Genomic DNA, 20,574 nt, shown 5'->3' with positions numbered 1-20,574 from the left:
ATTTTCTTAATTTGTGTTTCATTTAATCAAGACAAATTTAAAAGTTAGAAGCAGATGATTTTATCATGGTTCTACCTTTTTATTTCCTCATCAATTTTGTCACTAAAGAGAAACATAATGTTTCAATGACTAGTTTTTGAGCACTGTGGAATGACAATTTTTAAGTTTCCAGCTTTAGAAAATGTTTTTTAAAAGCCATTTTCTCTAAGCAAGTTTTAACATGAAAATGATGACTCAACTGAAGGCAATTCAGTATGAGAGTCTATATATGTTATGTAGACCTGAGTGTTTCTGACATATTAATTCATTACATGTATTATCAGCTGGTGCTTAAAGGGTTTCAGGGCAGGGAGTGGGGTAATGCACTCACTTATTACGAATATTCATATTAAAAATATTTCTCAAAAAAAGGCTCTCTCATCTCCAGAAATAGTTTCCAGTTTGTTATAGAAAATAACCGACAGAACAATGGTAAAGTTAGGTGGAAGATCAGCTAGAGTAATTTGTATTGGTTTATCACTACCTTATAACTAGTGGTTAGTAATGTACTTCAGTTATACAAGCCTTTCTATTAGGCTTTACCTTTAAGAACTCTTGTGTTGAGTGTGTACATTTAAAAGAGCTGAATAGTCTAGGAGAGTGTTTTTCACACTTCTACTGTGAAGGATCAGTTTCTATGTTTTTAAAACTTCTTATAAGTTGTGAACCAAGAATTTTATAAAACGTAATAAAACTGTATTACTAAAAATACTAAATAAAAAACCAAGACACACAACTTTCTTGAATGGCAATGCCGAGCTAGCATCAGTCAGTTCAGTTTGGTTCAGTCACTCAGTCATGTCTGACTCTTTGCGACCCCATGAATTGCAGCACACCAGGCCTCCCTGTCCATCACCAACTCCCGGAGTTCACTCAAACTCATGTCCATTGAGTCGGTGATGCCATCCAGCCATCGCATCCTCTGTCGTCCCCTTCTCCTCCTGCCCCCAATCCCTCCCAGCATCAGAGTCTTTTCCAATGAGTCAACTCTTCGCATGAGGTGGCCAAAGTACTGCAAAGTTCTTTGCATCAGTCCTTCCAAAGAACACCCAGGACTGATTTCCTTTAGAGTGGACTGGTTGGATCTCCTTGCAGTCCAAGGGACTCTCAAGAGTCTTCTCCAACACTACAGTTCAAAAGCATCAATTCTTCGGTGCTCAGCTTTTTTCACAGTCCAACTCTCACATCCATACATGACTACTGGAAAAACCATAGCCTTGACTAGATGGACCTTTGTTGGCAAAGGAATGTCTCTGCTTTTGAATAGGCTATCTAGGTTCGTCGTAACTTTCCTTTCCAAGAGTAAGCGTCTTTTAATTTCTTGGCTGCAATCACCATCTGCAGTGATTTTGGAGCCCAAAAAAATAAAGTCTGACACTGTTTCCACTGTTTCCCCATCTATTTCCCATGAAGTGATTGGACCAGATGCCATGATCTTCATTTTCTGAATGTTGAACTTTAGGCCAACTTTTTCACTCTCCTCTTTCACTTTCATCAAGAGGCTTTTTAGTTCCTCTTCACTTTCTGCCGTAAGGGTGGTCTTATCTGCACATCTGAGGTTATTGATATTTCTCCCAGAAATCTTGATTCCAGCTTGTGCTTCTTCCAGCCCAGCGTTTCTCATGATATACTCTGCATATAAGTTCAATAAGCAGGGTGACAATATACAGCCTTGACGTACTCCTTTTCCTATTTGGAACCAGTCTGTTGTTTCATGTCTAGTTCTAACTGTTGCTTCCCGAGCTAGCATAAATGTGTGCTAAATATATGTTTAATGAATGACTCTACTGAATGCAGCTTAATATGAGGATCTATACAAGCCAAGTCATTGATCCACAAATGAATATGTCTTCACGGAAAAGTGACTGTATCCGTTTATGATACTGAATATATCTCATGAGGGTAGTACCCTGAGACTTCTCATAATCAAAAAAACTCAGTATTTTATGAGGTTTTAGGACATATGACACTTCATTTATAGAAAAACATAGAAAGGTAAATTAGTAGTATTAAAGGACTAAGTAATCTTTAATTATTTTTTCTGTGATTTTACCTTTTGTCCTAAACCCTAACTCCACCCAAACACAGATCAGGAATGAGTATTAAAGATGAAGCAAAAGTCTAATAAACGCTTAAAGATGAGCACATGATTCTGTGTTAGAGGGTACATTTTGTCCAGAGTATATCTATAAAGCTTTAATTTTCACTTACTTTTATGTAGAGGATTTTTAAGTGTAATAATGTATACTTACATATAGCTTAGGATTCTTTAGATATATTACATTATATCTAAATATATACTTTATAGTTATACATAATTATATGTTTAAATGATATATTTCATAAGTACCTTTATTTCAGGGTAAAGTGAGAAAACCATTTAATCCTTTCACACACATTTTCTATTTAGTCTCATATCGTCCATAAAGCCAATATAACTGCTTCCTCCTCATAGAATGAAAATGTAGCTTCCTGATAGAATCTGCAATTAGGTCTATATAGTCAAAGCTATGGTTTTTCCGGTAGTAATGTATGAATGTGAGAGTTGGACCATAAAGAAAGCTGAGCATTGAAGAATTCATGCTTTTGACCTGTGGTGTTGGACCATAAAGAAAGCTGAGCATTGAAGAATTCATGCTTTTGATCTGTGGTGTTGGAGAAGACACTTGTGAGTCCCTTGGACTGCAAGGAGATCAAACCAATCCATCCTAAAGGAAATCAGTCCTGAATATTCATGGGAAGGACTGATGCTGAAGCTGAAACTCCAATACTTTGGCCACCTGATGCGAAGAACTGACTCCTTGGAAAAGACTCTGATGCTGGGAAAGACTGAAGACAGGAGGAGAAGAGGACGACAGAAGATGAGATGGTTGGATGGCATCACCGACTCAATGGACATGAGTTTGAGTAAGCTCCGGGAGTTGGTGATGGACAGGAAGGCATGGTGTGCTGCATGCAGTCCATGGGGTCTCAAAGAGTCGAGCACAACTGAGCGACTGAACTGAATGCAATCTGCACTGATGACAGCAGAGGGCACTGTCATGTGAAATGGCCAGTTTTTGTTGTATACAAGAATGCTCCCCAATTAGCAAGTAAAAGGCAATGGCACCCCACTCCAGTACTCTTGCCTGGAAAATCCCATGGACGGAGGAGCCTGGTAGGCTGCAGTCCATGGGGTTGCGAGGAGTCGGACACGACTGAGCGATTTCACTTCCACTTTTCACTTTCATGCATTGGAGAAGGAAATGGCAACCCATCCAGTGTTCTTGCCTGGAGAATCCCAGGGACAGGGAAGCCTGGTAGGCTGCCATCTATGGGGTCGCACAGAGTCGGACATGACTGAAGCGACTTAGCAGCAGCAGTAGTCTTCAAAGGGGCTTCCCCAGGTGGCGGTGGCTCAAAGGTAAAGAATCTGCGTGTGATGTAGGAGCCACAGGTTCAATCCCAGGGTCGGGAAGATCCCCTGGAGTAGAGCATAGCGATCCACTTCAGTATTCTTGCCTGGAGAATCCCACGGACAGAGGAGCCTGGCAGGCTACAGTCCATAGGGTCACAGAGAGTCAGACACAACTGAAGCAACTTTAACACAGTTTTCAAAGAGACTAGGATCTTTGTAATTTGTCTTATACACCCAAACTATTTTAAAATCTCAATTTATTTGAATACAAAGTGACATATTTCAACTTATAAACTGAAACCTGAGTCATAAATTTTAAAACGTTACCTCTTTTGCATGAATTAGCTAACTGAGTCTTTCCTCATAGTATTTCTATTAGTATGCTATTTATATTTAGTTCAAAAGGAAAATAAATAGAATATATTGGTTATAGAATGGTTAACTTATAAAACTATAAAGGATAATGACAAAGTAATTATAAAATTTCGGGTAATACTCTTACAGATGGAAATGAAGGGGTTATGACTTAGGGAGTTCAGGAATGCTGATAATGTTTCAATTCTTGACCTATAAGATGGTTACATAGCTTCCTATTTTGTAGCAAGTCATTAAACTGACATTTATGTTTTATACACACAAAACCAAAATATAGAGAGCCTTACAAAAACTGCATCATTCCTATAAAGTACAGCTGCATGTGTTAGTCACTCAGTCGTGTCTGACTCTTTGTGACCCCACAAACTGTAGCCCGCCAGGCTTCTCCATCCCTGGAATTCTCCAGGCAAGAACACTGGAGTGGACTGCCATTCCCTTCTCCAAAAGTACAGCTATCCAATACTAAAGAGAATTCTAGGATTAAAGGGTTGCTGCTGCTGCTAAGTCGCTTCAGTCATGTCTGACTCTGTGCGACCCCATAGACGGCCGCCCACCAGGCTCCGCAGTCCCTGGGATTCTCCAGGCAAGAACACTGGAGTGGGTTGCCATTTCGTTCTCCAATGCATGAAAGTGAAAAGTGAAAGTGAAGTCGCTCAGTCATTTCCGACTCTTAGCGACCCCATGGTCTGCAGCCTACCAGGCTCCTCTGCCCATGGGATTTTCCAGGCAAGAGTACAGGAGTGGGGTGCCATTGCCTTCTCTGGATTAAAGGGTTAATTGATACCAAATAATTTTCTCTAAATGAATTCTCTAATCAGCTCAAAATCCCCACAAAGTTTCTACAAATCACAGTAGAGACAGGGTCTCAGAAAACCTCTTGTCATTAGTAAGAGGAAGACCCAAGCAGACCCTTTCCCCATTCTATTTCTTTGGGTTTTTTTTTTTTTTTAATTCTTTTCTTGTATAATTCTTATGACCCTTGGCTTGTATTTATTCTTTTCTTGTATAATTCTTGTGACTCTTGGCTTGTATTTCCTTGGCTTCATTCCCTGGGGACTTTGTTAATATGGATTTTTTTCAAAATCATTTTAACTTTTTGAAATGCACAGCAATGAAGTAATTATGGAGTTATATTAGACTGATTATCTACTTTAATGATATGATTGGCAGAAAGAAAATATTTCCTCATAATCATCCTATTTTAAAATATATTAAATACTTATAATTCAGGCAAAGAAATAAATTTCACACGTTAATTATATTTGTGCGAGGAGTAATACAATTTTTACCCTACCTGAAATCACATGCTGTAGTAACTTCTGCTCCTCCACCCAATGCCCGACCTTGAACCAGTGCAACACTTATTAAAGGAAGTCTGTATATTGAAGGAAGAAGGAAAAATGGATGTTAATATTTTAAATTCTGATATTAATCTACAAATATTTTAAAAACTTGAAAATACAGTAGAAACAAAATTATTGATCTATGTTTAAAAAACAAGCACACCTCAAGGTACAGTAGACTCATTAGCCTGTAAATCATGAGAAGCAAAACAGTATAATAATGAAGATATAATAATTCATACTAAATGTTATGCAAACTTATCAAAGTGAAGGTGTTAATAGCTAAGTCGTATCTGACTCTGTGCCACCCCATGGAATATAGCCTGCCAGCTTCTTCTGTCCATGGAATTCTCCAGGCAAGAATGCTGGACTGGGTAGCCATTCCCTTCTTCAGGGGACCTTCCTGACCCAGGGATCGAACCTGGGTCTCCTGCATTGCCATCTTTACTGTTCTGAACCACCAGGGAAGCCCCAAACTGATCAACATACCTCCCCAAATCATTATTTAAACTATAGGCATATTAACTTTCTTCCAAATAAACAGTTGTTTCTGTATAATGCAAGCACACCTCATTTTTTTGTGCTTCATTTTATTGGGCTTCCCTGGTGGCTCAGCTGGTAAAGAATCCACCAGCAATGTGCGAAACCTGGGTTGGGAAGATCTCCTGGAGAAGGAAAAGGCTACCCTCTCCAGTATTCTGGCCTGGAGAAATCCATGGACTGCATATAGTCCATGAGGTTGCAAAGAGTTGGACACGACTGAGCAACTTTCACTTTCACTTATTGTGCTGGATTAAGCTTTGGCTAACAGTTAGCCAAGTTGTGAATGCAAAGTAAAAGTTCTTGAAAGAAATGAAAAGTGCTCCTCCAGTAAACACATGAAAGATAAGAAAGCAAAACAACTTTATTGCTAATATGAAGAAAGTCTTATTGGTCCAGATATTAGATCAAATTACCCACATTTCCTTAAGCCAAAGCCTAATCCAGAGCAAGGTCCTAACTCTCTTCAGTTCTATGAAGGCTGACAGAGATGTGGAAGACATAGAAGAAAAGTGTGAAGCTAGCAGAGGTTGGTTTATGAGGATTCAGGAAAGAAGTTGTCTCCATAACATAATGTGCTAGGTGAGGCAGCAAGTGTTGATGCAGATCAGATGCCAGCTGCAGCAAGTTATCCTGAAGATCTAAGATAATTCATGAAGGTGAGGATGCAGACAAAACAACCTTATATTAGAAGAAGATGCCATCTAGGACATTCACAGCTAGAGACGTCAATGCCTGGCTTCAAAGCTTCAAAGGGCAGGCTAACTCTCGTTTTAGGGGCAGCCTGTTACTAGTTGAAACTAAATGCTCATTTACCACTCTGAAAATCCTAGGGCTCTTAAGAATTATGCTCAATCTACTCAGTGTTATGTAAACAGAACAACAAAGGCTGGGTGAGCACATCGGTTTACAACATAGTTTCTGAATATTTTAAGTCCACTGCTGATTTACTGCTCAGAAAGAATAGATTTCTTGCAAACTATTACTGCCCATTGACAATGAAATGCACCTGATCACCCAAGAGCTCCAATGAAGGTGTACAGTGAAATAAAAGCTGTTTTTCATGCCTGCTAATACAACATCCATTCTGCAGCCTGTGGATCAAGCAGTAATTTTAACTTTCAAGTCTCATTATTTAAGAAATATAATTCATTAGTCTTTAGCTTCCACAGAGAGTGATTCTTCTGATGGATCTGGGCAAAGTAAATTGAAAACCTTCTGGAAAGGATTCACCATTTGAGATGCTGTTGGGGCTTCTCCAATGGCTTAGCAGATAAAGAATCTGCCTGTGATGCAGGAGACCCAGGAGACTGGAGTTCGATCCCTGGGTCGGGAAGGTCCCCCTGGAGGAAGAAATGGCAACCAACATCAGTATTCTTGCCTGCAAAATTCCATGGGCAGAGGAGCCTGGTGACACTATTAAAAACATCTGTGATGAATGGGAAGAACTCAAAACATCATCATTAACAGGAGTTTGGAAGAAGCTGATTCCAAACCTCTTGGATGACTTTGAGGGGTTCAAGACATCATTAGAGAAAGTAACTGCAGATGTGGTGGAAACAGCAAGAGAACAAGAAGTGGAGCTTGAAAATGTGACTGATTTTGCTGCAATCTCATGATAAACTTTAACAGATGAAGAGTTGCTTCTCATGGATGAGCAAAGAGAGTGGTTTCTTGAGATGGAATCTATTCCTGGTGAAGATGTCGTGACGACTATTGAAATGACAACAAAAGATTTTAAATATTAAATAAACGTATTTGATAAAGCTGCCACAGGGTTTGAGAGGATTGACTCCAATTTTGAAAGAAGTTCCTCTGTGGGTAAAAATGCTGTCAAACAGCACTGGATGTTACAGAGAAATTGTTCATGAAAGAAAGAGTCAACTGAAGCTGAAAACTTCACTGTTGTCTTATTTCAAGAAATTTCCACAGCTACCCCAACCTTCAGCAACTACCACCTTGATCAGTTAGCAGCCATCAATACTGACCCTGCACCAACAAAGAGATTAAGATTCACTGAAGGTTCAGATGATGATTGGCATTTTTCAGCAATAAAGTGTTTCTAAATTAATACGTACATTTTTAAAGACATAATGCTATCACATACTTAACAGACTACAGTAGAGTATAAATATAACTTTCATATGCACTGGGAAACCAAAAAATTCTGTGACTTGCTTTATTTTGATACCATTTTGTTGTGGTGGTGTGGTACCCAACCTGCAATATCTCCGAGGTAAGCCTGTATACAGGCTTCCCTGGTGGCTCACATGGTAAAGAATGTGCCTGCAATGCAGCAGACCCAGGTTTGATCCCTGCGTCGGGACAATCCTCTGGAGAAGGAATGGCAACCCACTCCAGTATTCTTGCCTGGAGAATTCCATGGACAGAGAAGCCTGGTGGGCTACAGTGCATGAGGTCCAAAGACTTGGACATGACTGAGTGACTAACAAGCTTGTAGAGAGCTCCTGGAATTTCTAAGCACCTGACAACTGGGAATTATTTGGTGTGCTATAGTCTTAGTCCATTTTTGTTGATATCAAATTATAGAGGGGAAAATTAAGGCTGTATCAAAAAGGAAGAAATGTGGTATGGAAGGTTCCTACCAAAAATCTTTTCATTCCTCATTGAAATGACCCAGAGACTGATCCTACATAAAAGAATGGTTCTGAAGTAAAAATAGTCTTCACCTTTCATGTTTGCAAAGACCCATTTTGCAGAACTGTGTATTAAAAGGTGAATTTAAAATGTTTCAAAAATATAAAATTTTTTGTAGGTCTAACCAAAATGAAAAGATACAGGTCTTAAGAAATTACACATTTCTTAACACACACTGCTTCCAAATAAAAAGGATTATCTAAAGAAAAAAACTTCTAAGATTTACTTAAGAAAAGGTCAAATGTGGTGAATAGGAACTAATACAATGAAGATCACTCTTTCTAGACTCTCATATATAAAGAGTAACAAAAATATATTCATGTCCAATAAATAAGTGTGCTAAACAAGTATGAATTTCCTGAGTTTCCCCGAATTTTAACTTTTTTTACATTCAGAATATGGAAGTAGAAAGCTAATCACCCCAATCATGTCATAGTTTGTAACCCCAAATGCATAATGACAGGACCCAAATTTTTTCCCTTTTCTTCCTCTTCTAGGTGCAAAGTGAATCCATCTTTCTCAGAAATATGTAAAAGCTTTCTCCAACTGGTAACTCTTTTTCTCTCTCCTTATGGATACAGATCACTTCACTATGCTGCTGCTAAGTCGCTTCAGTCATGTCCGACTCTGCGCGACCCCATAGATGGCAGCCCACCAGGCCCCCCCATCCCTGGGACTCTCCAGGCAAGAACACTGGAGTGGGTTGCCATTTCCTTCTCCAATGCATGAAAGTGAAAAGTGAAAGTGAAGTCGCGCAGTCGGGTAGGACTCTTCGCGATCCCATGGGCTGCAGCCTAACAGGCTCCTCCGTCCATGGGATCTTCCAGGCAGGAGTACTGGAGTGGGGTGCCATTGCCTTCTCCTACACATTCTACTAATTTTGAATATTAGGTTATCTTTATGCATCTTTTCTGCTCTAGTATCAGCATTTAATTATACTTAAATATAGCCAGCTTATAACTAAATACAAACTCTTTAGGGAAAAGAGCTAAGTCTTAAATTCTTTTTACCTCTCAAGGCTCTTATTTTTTAAATATTTGTATGTACTTCACTAACACCTAATTATATGACTGTCCTTAATGGCAAAAATAAACAGTTCATCATTAGAATAAATATGAACCAGAATATATGAATATTGGATTCATATATTCTAAATATGAATAGACTATCAGTGACTATTTTTTAACTCGTGCAAAGCACAGACTAATAAAGAGTTATTTGGGGTTTTTTTAGAAATTGTGTTCTTTTTTTAATTATTGCCTTTTTTATTTTTTAAATTATGAAAATATAACACATTTATAGGAGACTTGGAAAATACAGAACAAAGTTACATACAGTTCCACTATATATTACAATTATTTTTTAATAAAGATTTTTAGTTGGAGTTTCAATATCAAACTCTCAAAAATTAATGGACTGAACATACAAAAAAGTAGAAAGATACAGTAGACCTGAAAGGTACCGTGAACCAATTCAACATAATTAAGATTTATACAATTTTCATACAACAGGAGGATACAAATTCTATTCAAGTTCTCATAGACTATAAACTAGGAGGCCCTGGAACATATCCAGGGACATAAAACAAGATGCAAAAATTTCATGGTCTAAAGGTATCGAAATCAGAGTCTGTTCTCTTACCACTGTGGAATGATGCTAAAAATCAGTATCAAAAGATATTTGAAAATAATCCATGTATTTTCAAGTACCATGTGACATTTACCAAGAGAGATCTTTGACTTAGCCATGGAAAGCCTCAATTAAGTTAGAAGACTGAAAAAACACGGAGGGTGGTTACAGAGAAGAAAGCATAGAAATCATGTTTTAAAAACAAAGATACATTACCTCATAAATCGTGTTAAGGTGTTTTGCATGAACATGCATACGGCCATTCCATCCTTTAAATAAGAATAAACACAAAGATACAATGTAAATGTTTTACATAAGAAATTAAAAAATAAAAACACTTTTAGGATTTAGAAAGTAATAGAGCCAAAAATAATGAAATTTTTAAAATGAGGTTTTCATTTAAAAACTCTTTGAAGCTGTCTGAAATGCAAATGATATTGTATTTATTGTGTTGATCTTCAAGGGTTTTTTGAATTCAGCTTTGTATGAGGTATTACCATGGACTTAGGTGTAAGAGTCAGGTCTCAGAGAAGTGTAGAGTTCTACTCAGGGTAATTTGGAAGGACAAGGCATAAGACATACCCACCTATTAGCCCAAACTCTGATCCCCTAAGAATATAAACATATACAAAACAGATTTCTTAATAGTAGTATAAACTCATTGCCTCTTCTTTTTACCCTCATATACTTTCTTAAACCAAGTATAATGTGGTCTTCAGCTTTCTCTCAAAAGACTTTCCTCAAAGGTTTCTAACAATCTCCTATTTGTTAAATTAAATAGCTTTTCCTTATTCTCATCTCCTTCTGTATCCCTATAACATATATAGCATCTTCCTTTGATCAATTTTTTCATTTTGATAGTCTCCGTTTCTAGCGACACTTCAACTCCCAATCCTCTTCCTATTTCTTTGATTACTATATTCTAGTTTTCTTCTTTGTCTCTTTTTTATTCAGCTAAATACATGTTACCAAAAATCCAATCCATGATTCTCTTTCTCTACCTTATCTATAATTTCTTCCTTGGAAGTCTCATCCATTCCCATTGCTTCAACTAGTGTTTCCTTTAGAGTCCCAAAACCTGCTAAGAAATTTCACATTCTGCCAACATTTCAAATTTGGCATGGCAAAACCAACTAGTTATGAAAAAGCTTATTTTTAACACAAGTATCACCACATAATAAAAACATAAACTTGAGCAAGTCATAACAATGAACTTCAGTTTTCTTACACAATAAGGAACGAAAAATTTTAAAGACTTGTTCCATTTGATTTAAAGAATGGTTAGAAAGATGAAAATGTACCTAGATGCTTTGTAATAGATCACAGAGTTCTGAATTAACAGGAATGGTTTCTCTAGTCCAAGAGGTTCAGAATTCTTGGCATTATCTTTAACTCCTCCATTTCAGTTTTCCTGTGTTTGCTGAGTTACCAAGCATGTCCCCTCAATCCTTCTTTTGAAATATTTCTAATTTAAATCCCTTTGTCTTCTATTTTCACAAGTTTGAACTTGTGTTACTCATGGTTAGATTATTGTAACAGCCTTGTTTCCTAACTGGCCTCTCTGTATTTAATTTCTCTTTCCTCTGTAATGTATCTTGCATCCTGCCTGAAAAACCTTCTTACAGGATAATTTCATATCACCAATAAAATAAGGTCAGAATTCCTTGGGAAGGATTGATCCCAAACTGTTTTACCAACTTTATTGACTACTGTACCCTTCAGTAAAGCATCCTAACTTCTTCTGCAACAAGCTATTTGCCATTCCTTTAACACCTTACATTTATTGTTGTTCTATGTCTTGGCTCATGTCATTCCCACTATTTGGAACAGCTGGTCCTTGTCTCTACCTATTTCAAGGAATGCCTGAATCAAACATTTTTTCAACAAGATTTTCTAAATCCCAGAGTAACAACTTTTTCCTTTTGTGTTTCTGTAGTATTTTCCTTTTTCTAACTTAACTAGAGAATTTATAGATTGTATATACATTGTGTTTAGATTTATTATTAGTCACACCATCTATACAAGATAAAGATAGGGAACATGATCAGTAGAATGTGGCCCTGGTTCCCAGTCTTCAAAAGTCTTGTGAGAAAAAAGAAATGCATCATGCATCAAGGTACACATTAAGTATTCTGAGAAATGCTTAAACAAGCTGAGAATAGTGGCAAATAAGAAACAATTCACTGGGTTGGAGTAGTTGAGGAGGCTTTACAGAGGAGAAGAGGAGACAGCATTTGCTAGACAATTTGAGGCTGACAAAACGCACTCTTTATCCTCAGAAGCCAGCAGTGTAATCAACGTTCTGCATATAGTATGTGCTTGTTGAAGTTAACTGACTCAGATGAATTTGAGATGGAGAACTACGTTGTTTCACAAAACAAAGGCAATCAATGAGTAGTAAAAACCAGTATGATACAGCTGGGGAGAATTTGGGAAGGGCCAAAAGGAGGGAGGAGATGCCAGCCCATAATATATTCTGCCAACCTCCCAGAAATCCTTTTGCTGGACACCATCGAGACTGAGAGATGTATGTGCTGCCAGGAATCGGACCAAATATGGATATAAGCAAGATGACTGGCCGGAGATAACCTGGAAAGCTAACTCCCAGTTACAATAAAACCTGAGACCAAGAGCCATGTGGCAGAGCAGTTCTCCTGGGTTCCTTTACCCTGTTGTTCTCTGCCTGGGCATCCCTTCCCAATAAAGCATTTTGCTTTGTCAGTATGTGTCTCCCTGGACAATTCATTTCCGAGTGTTAGACAGGAGCCCACTCTTGGGCCCTGGAAGCGGTCCCTCTTCCAGTAAGAGAACCATAAATGGGCCTTCCTTTTTTTCCCTAAGTGCCTGTTGTATGAATTTACTAATTTCCTCAAAATACACAGAAGGGTTTTGAGAAATTTATAACAGCTTGTCTACAAATCAATAAGGCTACAATGGAACTGTACAATAAGCACAGCAAAAGCAAAGAAGTTAGACAAGAACTTTGAGGCTCTTTGACAAGAACTGCAAAAATTTAGGCCACAGAGAAATAGGGGGCAACAGACTGGCCAGAAACTTAACAAGGGAAGTCACTGAACAAAGGAGGATACCATCTTCAAGGAACATAGAGAAATATACAGGTTTCTAAAAGGCCAAACTTTTCCTCGAGGCATCAAACCCATTCACTGCAGAGTAAGAAGGTTTTTATTTCCCATCTTAAAGCTTCAACTGGACTCTTATTATATCTGTCCTCTGAAAAAAGACTTCTCAGAGTCTGCAGAACATCTGCAGCATCAAGTCACATCTTAGAAATGGGTTAATATTGCACTAGATTTTTTTCCTCTTTTATTCTTTTTTTCTGTTCCATAACTTTTCAGGGCTAATGTTTTTCAGGGCTAATTCATCTCTCTGCTTGGACCATCTTAATGAAGGATTAACTGTCTAATAGGAACAATTAGGGACTTCCCTGGTAGCCCAGATGGTAAAGAATCCACCCGCAATGCGAGAGACCTGGGTCCGATCCCTGGGTTGGGAAGACCCACTGGAGAAGGGGACAGCTACCCACTCCAGTATTCTGACCTGGAGAATTCCATGGACTGTATAGTCCATAGGGGTGGCAAAGAGTCGGACACGAGTGAGTGACTTTCACTTTCTTTCACTAGGAACAATGAGAGCTTTTTTCCCTGCTCATTAAAAAAAGGGTATCAAAATGAAACCAACCTCTTGAGACCAGGTCCTAAAGAAAAAAAGAAAAACACTACCGATAGATAAGCAAATACAATGCTGATGATTGTTGATTCTGAGTGCAGGAGGGTTTCAACATATTAGTCTGAAAAATAAAATACTGCCTATCCTATAGGTAAACAAAGGATGAAGCAGTCATCAGCGATCACAGTCAACCCTGATGGTGAACCCTAAGGGAGCTTAGAACTGAAACAAGGAATGCACCCCCATCGAGCAGTCATTAGACTGTAGCCACTCCCAACAGTGCAGCTTGAGGGAACTCAGGATGAGAAAACAGGATACTGGCCCCTACAGCTGAGGTACATACCAAAGGAAACAATTTCAGTGAGCCCAGATTCTTGAATCTACCCATACAAAGAAAAGTGCTGAATTCCTTAACTTCAACGTCTGGCTTTCTTTAATTAACAATAATTTCCTGACTACTTGCCCTTGTTGCAAACACACCCATATATCTTGGCTCCCCTTCACAGCCTCAGAGCGATTTCTCAGGGTTATGAGACACTGTCTCCCCTCAGGTTTGAAGTCCTAAGAATGCCCGCAGAATAAAACGTTAACTCGCAACTTCTAGGTTGCCCATCTTCTTTCAGTCAACAAGTCTACTTTTTTTAGTATTTGGTAATTTTCATTAGCAAAATATTTTTCAAAGCTTTGAAAAAACACAGTGGCAAAAACATCAACATAATTATCTTTTTCAAAAAAAGGCATTTAATAATCACTTTCAAGTACCTTATTAATAATCTGAAAGAAAAGAAATCCAATTACTAAAATCATCATCTATTTTACTTATCCATCCTCAGAAGAATGAATTCACCAAACAAGCAGATGCAGTGACACATCTCTGAGAACAAAGAGTAAGTATGTGAGATAAAAAGAGCTTTGTTCAGAGAAAGGCTGTGTATAACTTTAAGTCATGTTAAGCATCTGAGAATCTCTTAGTTGTGAGGGACAGGAGTGTTCATATGTGCAATTGCAATTCATAAACATGTATGAGCCTCAAAAATCCCAAAGCCATTTAAAAGTTCAGTTTTACACATTTATAGTTACTTTTCAGGCATATAGGAATAAGCTCTATATGAGAAATGGAAACAGTTACCAGGAATTTTATTTAAACTGTTTCTAGTTCTTCTTAATTTTAAAGTCATCATGTGACCAATACACCATGCATGCATGTACATTACACGTGTGTGGTGCTAAGTCATGTCTGACTCTTTTACGACCCCATGGACTGTAGTCTGCCAGGCTCCTCTGTCTATGGAATTTTTCAGGCAAGAATACTGCAGTGGGTTGCCCCTTCCTATTCCAGGGGATCTTTCTAACTCAAGGATCGAACCCATGTCTCCTGCATCTCCTGCATCGGCAGGTGGATTCTCTACTACCATGCCCAATATTATCAATAAAGAGAATTTATTCAAATTATTTATATCTATGCTATATATTTCCTATAACCATGACTAAAGGTATTTCATAGAAGTACAATAAAGGATTCACCTACACAAGACAATATTTTGAAATAAGGTATTTTAAAGCCAATCTGGGCCTGAAAAATAACACACTGTAAAGCAGAATCACAATTCCAGGTGGTTTTTTTTTTATCGATATTGGCAGATGTGCGTGACTACAAGGGATGGACACCTGCATCCCTTAAATAGCACCCCAGTGCTATTTAAGCACTGAGGTCACATCACCCGAGTTCTCAGCTGTAGATCAAAATCCACACTCACTCTACTGCAAACATTCAACAAGTTATCTGGAGAAGGTCCTCACTGGAAAGAATAAACTTCATTAAGTGATATCTTATCTGAAGTCTGATATTTTCCTACCTGATTTACATCAGACCCACTATATATATGTGAAACAATTAGCATGTTTCCACTTGTAGTTTTTACATATATAGCAGAAAAAAAAATGCTGGCCACATGATCTAAAGAAACAGAAACAACCTTCTAACTAGAAGAAATAAAAATAACCTGTCGCATTTTTAGGGATGATTTCCTATCTGACTGAAAGGTCAGGCCACTCCAGGTGGCTCTTCTCTGGCTCTCTGTGCATCCCTTCCTTGACCACTGCCTGCTTCACTTATACCCTACTCACATGGCTGGCCTTCCTACATCCTTGCAAGTCACTGTCCTCAAAGGTGTGGTGAGGGGCATGCTGCTAGTTTCCCTGGTAACCAATGAGCCAACATGAATCTAATTCCCCGTATAAGTAGCTCCCCTTTTCCATGAAGCAAAGACTGTCCTGCCCTGTCTGCCACAGCTGGTGGGGTGCTGCTTCAGGACTTTGCTTCAGACATGTAAGCTCCCCCTTTCCACTGGCCCACTGACAGCTGTCACTGACTCCGGGCTCTTTGGTCTTGCAGCTGGGCAAGTGTAGGCTTTCCAGGCCTGAAAGTACAGCCCAACACTGACTTATACCAGACCCACAATAATCTATCATTACTATCTCATTCTATCTTTATAGTGTCTTTCGTGAACAGAATAAGATGTGTAGCAACAGAATCATTCTGCTGCTGCTGCTGCTAAGTCACTTCAGTCGTGTCCAACTCTGTGCGACCCCATAGATGGCAGCCCACCAGGCTCCCCCGTCCCTGGGATTCTCCAGGCAAGAACACTGGAGTGGGTTGCCATTTCCTTTTCTAATGCATGAAAGTGAAAAGTGAAAGTGAAGTCGCTCAGTCGTGTCTGACTCTTAGCGACCACATGGATTGCAGCCCACCAGGCTCCTCCGCCCATGGGATTTTCCAGGCAAGAGTACTGGAGTGGGGTACCATTGCCTTCTCCGCAGAATCATTCTAGAGGTGAAAAATTATAATCAAATGACCTGCAGGCCCCATAGTAAAATTACTAGTAAAGCCTGGTTAAGAATCCATATATTCAGATTACCGGCTTAGTATTCTTGATAGGGATAGAGTAAAGGGATAAAGCAAGTGGTTAAATAATTAATCCCAGGAGGGGATTGTAAATAAAACCAAAGTGTGGGAGAGCCAGTTAGTTAATGATCATTTAAGACAGCAGTTTTGCTTCACCACAAAACCAATCAGGCTTCCTTAGCAGCAAAACCATGCAACAGACACAAAAGACGTGCCCCCAAATAATAAAATAATGGTGGAATGAGACCCACATCCTGCCCAGTAAGCTCAGTAAGTTAATGATTTCTATGATGTGGTTCTCTATACACAGTAAAAGCAAAAATATATGGAAAAGGTGGTATTACCTGAAACCTGAGACGATTTACCATATTTTAGCATATGTTAGCACCTTTTTGTTCATTTCCATTGCACCATGACAGTGCCAGTTTGACCACATAGGGACAAGAAAAATCCCCCACCCAACATGGAGGAGGAACTATAAGGAAGACAGTGGTCTTCTCCCTGTCTTCACTTTTCCTTAGATTATAAAACTGTAGCCCACTCGGTTCTTAGGCTGGCACCATTTACTGCCAGAAAATGCTGAAACCAACTTTCAAATACAAATCTATCAAAATTACAAAAAGAGAGATCTTTCCTCATAGATATTATGCAAATTAAAATCCTTATACTACATAGAGTGGTGCAAGAGCTGTCCAATAACATTAAACCATTATTACCTACATACAGTTCACATCTATCATTAAATGGTAACAGACACGTTTTTCTCCCTTTTTCCTCTCTCTCTCTCGTCTGCTTTTTTTTTTTTTTTTTTCCTGCCTAGGGGATGTTAGTGGAGGGGTGAATTCAAGAAAAACAGCTTCCGTGGAGGACAAATACTGAGAGATGATTCAGACTGCTTTTCTGTCACCATAATTCAAAAGCAAATGTTTCAACTCCCAGCATTTGTTGGAGCCTATCAAGTGCCAAAGCCATGCTAGGTATTTTATATATGTACCTCATGCAAAACTCCATATCATGAGATGCTATAGGGCTTCACATCCTTGCTGGTTTTAATAGTGGATGTTTTATTGCTAACCTTCCTGTCCTTCATTTTTCCCCATCACTTCACACTATTACAAGCTAATCTTTAAGATGCAAAAACAAAAGCTCTGATCTTTGGAAAGCTATTAGAGAATAGCTGTCATCATAATAACCATATAAGTAGAATATAAATATCTTAGCCATAGATGGCTGACAAACGTGTAGAATCTACTGCATAATTCATACAATACTTGCCTCTGGAGTTCCTAGTGCTTTCACAGCATTCAGATCAGATCCTGAGGAAAAAGTATTTTTTGCCCCACGGACAATGAGGCCTTTCCCCTCTGTCCAATTTTCCAATTCAATCACTTTTTCCAGAAGTTGTAGCATCATAACACCTGCCGGAGAGGGGAGGGGGAATCACATACACATAAAATATTGGACAAATAGAAATAATTTAGTAACTGAAAGGTGTCAAACAAGACTCTTAGATCACAAATTTTACAAATACTGAATGTCTATCAAATGCCTATAATGTTGGTACTGAGTATATACAAAGAAGATAGGCATGACAGTCTCTGTGCTTTAAAAATTTACAATTTGTTAGTGATCTCTCTTTCTTTCCCCCTTAATTAAGAAACCACATAAATATGTGGTTAGGTAGGAAAAAAAAGCTGGTGCTGAGTATGAGAAACCTATACCAGTAGTTAAACTACTATTATTGACTCTGTGAAATAAACATGAGATGAAATGGACCATGAAGAGTATCTGCTTGGGTGATCTTCAGGCAAGGCCCTGAGAGTTCTGAGTGTAGGGCTCATTCATCATCTCTCAACCCAAACCAACCCCATCACTCTAATCAAAGTAGCTCTGCTTGTATTAGTTTTAAACACTAGGCATCAAATTAATACTTGTTTCCATTTGAATAAAAAGCTTTACTGATATAAATCATAAAGTATAGCTATTCAGTAGTTAGTTAAAATTAGTAGCTAGCTAGTCTAAAATCTCTAGAACAGTCTTACCTTTCTAATTTTATTTTTTTCTAGGCTCATATAAAAGTTGCCTTTTATTCTCTGAACCAACTGAAGGTATGGAGCTGCACTGTCCAATGAAGTAGCCACCACCCACATGAAATCACTGAGCACCTGAAATATGGCTAGTCTAAACTGAGATGTGCAGTAGTGTAAACAGTTTTTGGCAGGAAAGAGCTCTCGACAGGAAGCCCCTTCCGTCTTGTCACTAACCTTAGGCCAGGCAACCCCATCCTCTACTCATCTCTGGCCTTAGGCACAACTATCAGATCTCTGGATGATACAATACATTGCCTAACATGTTGGTTCTTTCCATAGATCGGATAAGTAGAGATGAAGAATAAGTAACAGAGGACTAGATCTCTTCCCTAGCTGCTTCTTCAGAAGTCTCAAGAACAAATCCGTGCAAACTGTGTGAACGAGAGCATCTAAAGAAAAATCACAAGAAGTCAACAAGCCAGCACACAGTGGGGAATGGCAATGACTCAGACACCTTATCCCGGTGACTGAGATTATGTCCCCTTTTTCCTTTAAAACTTTCATGGCTGAGCAGAATCTTCAGAGGTGGTTTTTGTGGGACACTGAGTTCACCATCTCCCCAGATTGCCAGCATTCTGACTAAAAGCAACTTTCTTTCCTAATAACACTTGTTTTGAATGCTGATTTTTGAGTAGCAAGCAGCCAGACTCAATTCACTAACAGTAGTATGAAATACATAGCAGATTTCAAAGACTTGGTATGAAAAAAAGAGGAAAATACCTCATTGATACTTTTAATATCAATCACAAGTTGCAATATTCTGAACACACTGATTAAACACAATGTTATTAAAATTAACCCTTCTTTTTCCTTTTAAAAATAGGGCTACCAGAAAATTTTAAATGATATATATAGCTGACACTTGTATCCTGCATTATATTTCTATTCGTTAACATTAATAGCAAGAGATATCTCTGAATTCTGCTGAGTGTAAAGAAAAGTCATCTTGTGTTGAAAGACATCATTGATAATTTACAAAGTTTACAGTCTATCGAATTACGTCTATAGTTATGATTATGTAAAGACACATAAAACTTTATTGGGATATTTTTGACCCAATATTTCAAATGCTACTACAAAATATAATTCACAACCCCCTCTCTCCATGAAGCATATAACTGATAAACAGAGACTGCCAAAATCACCTTGAAACATGAGTGCTGGGTAGTCAGCAAGGTTATTCATTGGCTTCTGTATTACATCATGGTAGAATAACCCAAATTTGAGCTTTGGCAAAAAATTACAAATTATCCAGGTCCTGGACGTTGAGGTCTCTTAAATGTAAAATTCTTATATGCCAAGAGTGTTGCCTAGCAATAGAAGGTATTTACCTGTTTCTCAGAGTTAGAAAAGGGGCAGCAAATAGGCAAGTGCAGTGCTTTCACTGATTATTAGAATTACATGGTTAAAATGACAGTCTTATTTTAGTTCACAAAAAAATTAAACTAACTTTTTTTTTTCATTTTAGGCTTTTCTCTTTAGTTTTTAATCTTTGAAATATCCTTCCCTTTGTCTCCTAGTGACAGTTGAACACAAATGAAGTTATTAAGCACTTAAAATTTCCATGGAAAAAATAATCAAGCTCAATTTGATTAATTTTATCAATATCTGTATTCATATATTAAAAAAAAATTAAAACATACACAATTAGTAAAAAATGTTCCTAGTTCAAACAAGACAATGGTGCCCACTCTCACCACTATTATTCAACAGAGTTCCAGAAGTACTTGTCACAGCAATCAGAGAAGAAAAAGAAATAAAAGGGATCCAGATTGGAAAAGAAGTAGTAAAACTCTTACTGCTTACAGACGACATGATACTATACATAGAAAATCCCAAAGATATTATCAGAAAATTACTAGAATCAATCAGTGAATTTAGTAAAGTCACAGGATACAAAATCAATCTATA

At 38.1% G+C, this 20,574-nt stretch overlaps 1 protein-coding gene across 2 annotated transcripts in view; it reads right to left on the bottom strand.

Moving 5' to 3' along the window:
* Nucleotides 1–20,574, bottom strand: part of ECHDC1 (ethylmalonyl-CoA decarboxylase 1) — a 53,217-nt gene that overhangs the window by 11,362 nt on the left and 21,281 nt on the right. For both annotated transcript variants that reach the window (XM_055534945.1, XM_055534943.1), the window contains exons 3-5: nucleotides 17,849–17,991; nucleotides 10,198–10,250; nucleotides 5,106–5,186 (exon numbers count right to left, since the gene is read on the bottom strand). In XM_055534945.1, the coding sequence (XP_055390920.1) occupies nucleotides 5,106–5,186; nucleotides 10,198–10,250; nucleotides 17,849–17,991 (277 nt within the window). The remainder of the gene's footprint in view (nucleotides 1–5,105; nucleotides 5,187–10,197; nucleotides 10,251–17,848; nucleotides 17,992–20,574) is intronic.

The sequence above is a fragment of the Bubalus kerabau genome, chromosome 9 (assembly GCF_029407905.1).
Source record: "Bubalus kerabau isolate K-KA32 ecotype Philippines breed swamp buffalo chromosome 9, PCC_UOA_SB_1v2, whole genome shotgun sequence".
NCBI classification, from domain to species: Eukaryota; Metazoa; Chordata; class Mammalia; order Artiodactyla; family Bovidae; genus Bubalus; species Bubalus kerabau.
This window is presented reverse-complemented; position numbering and strand designations above follow the sequence as displayed.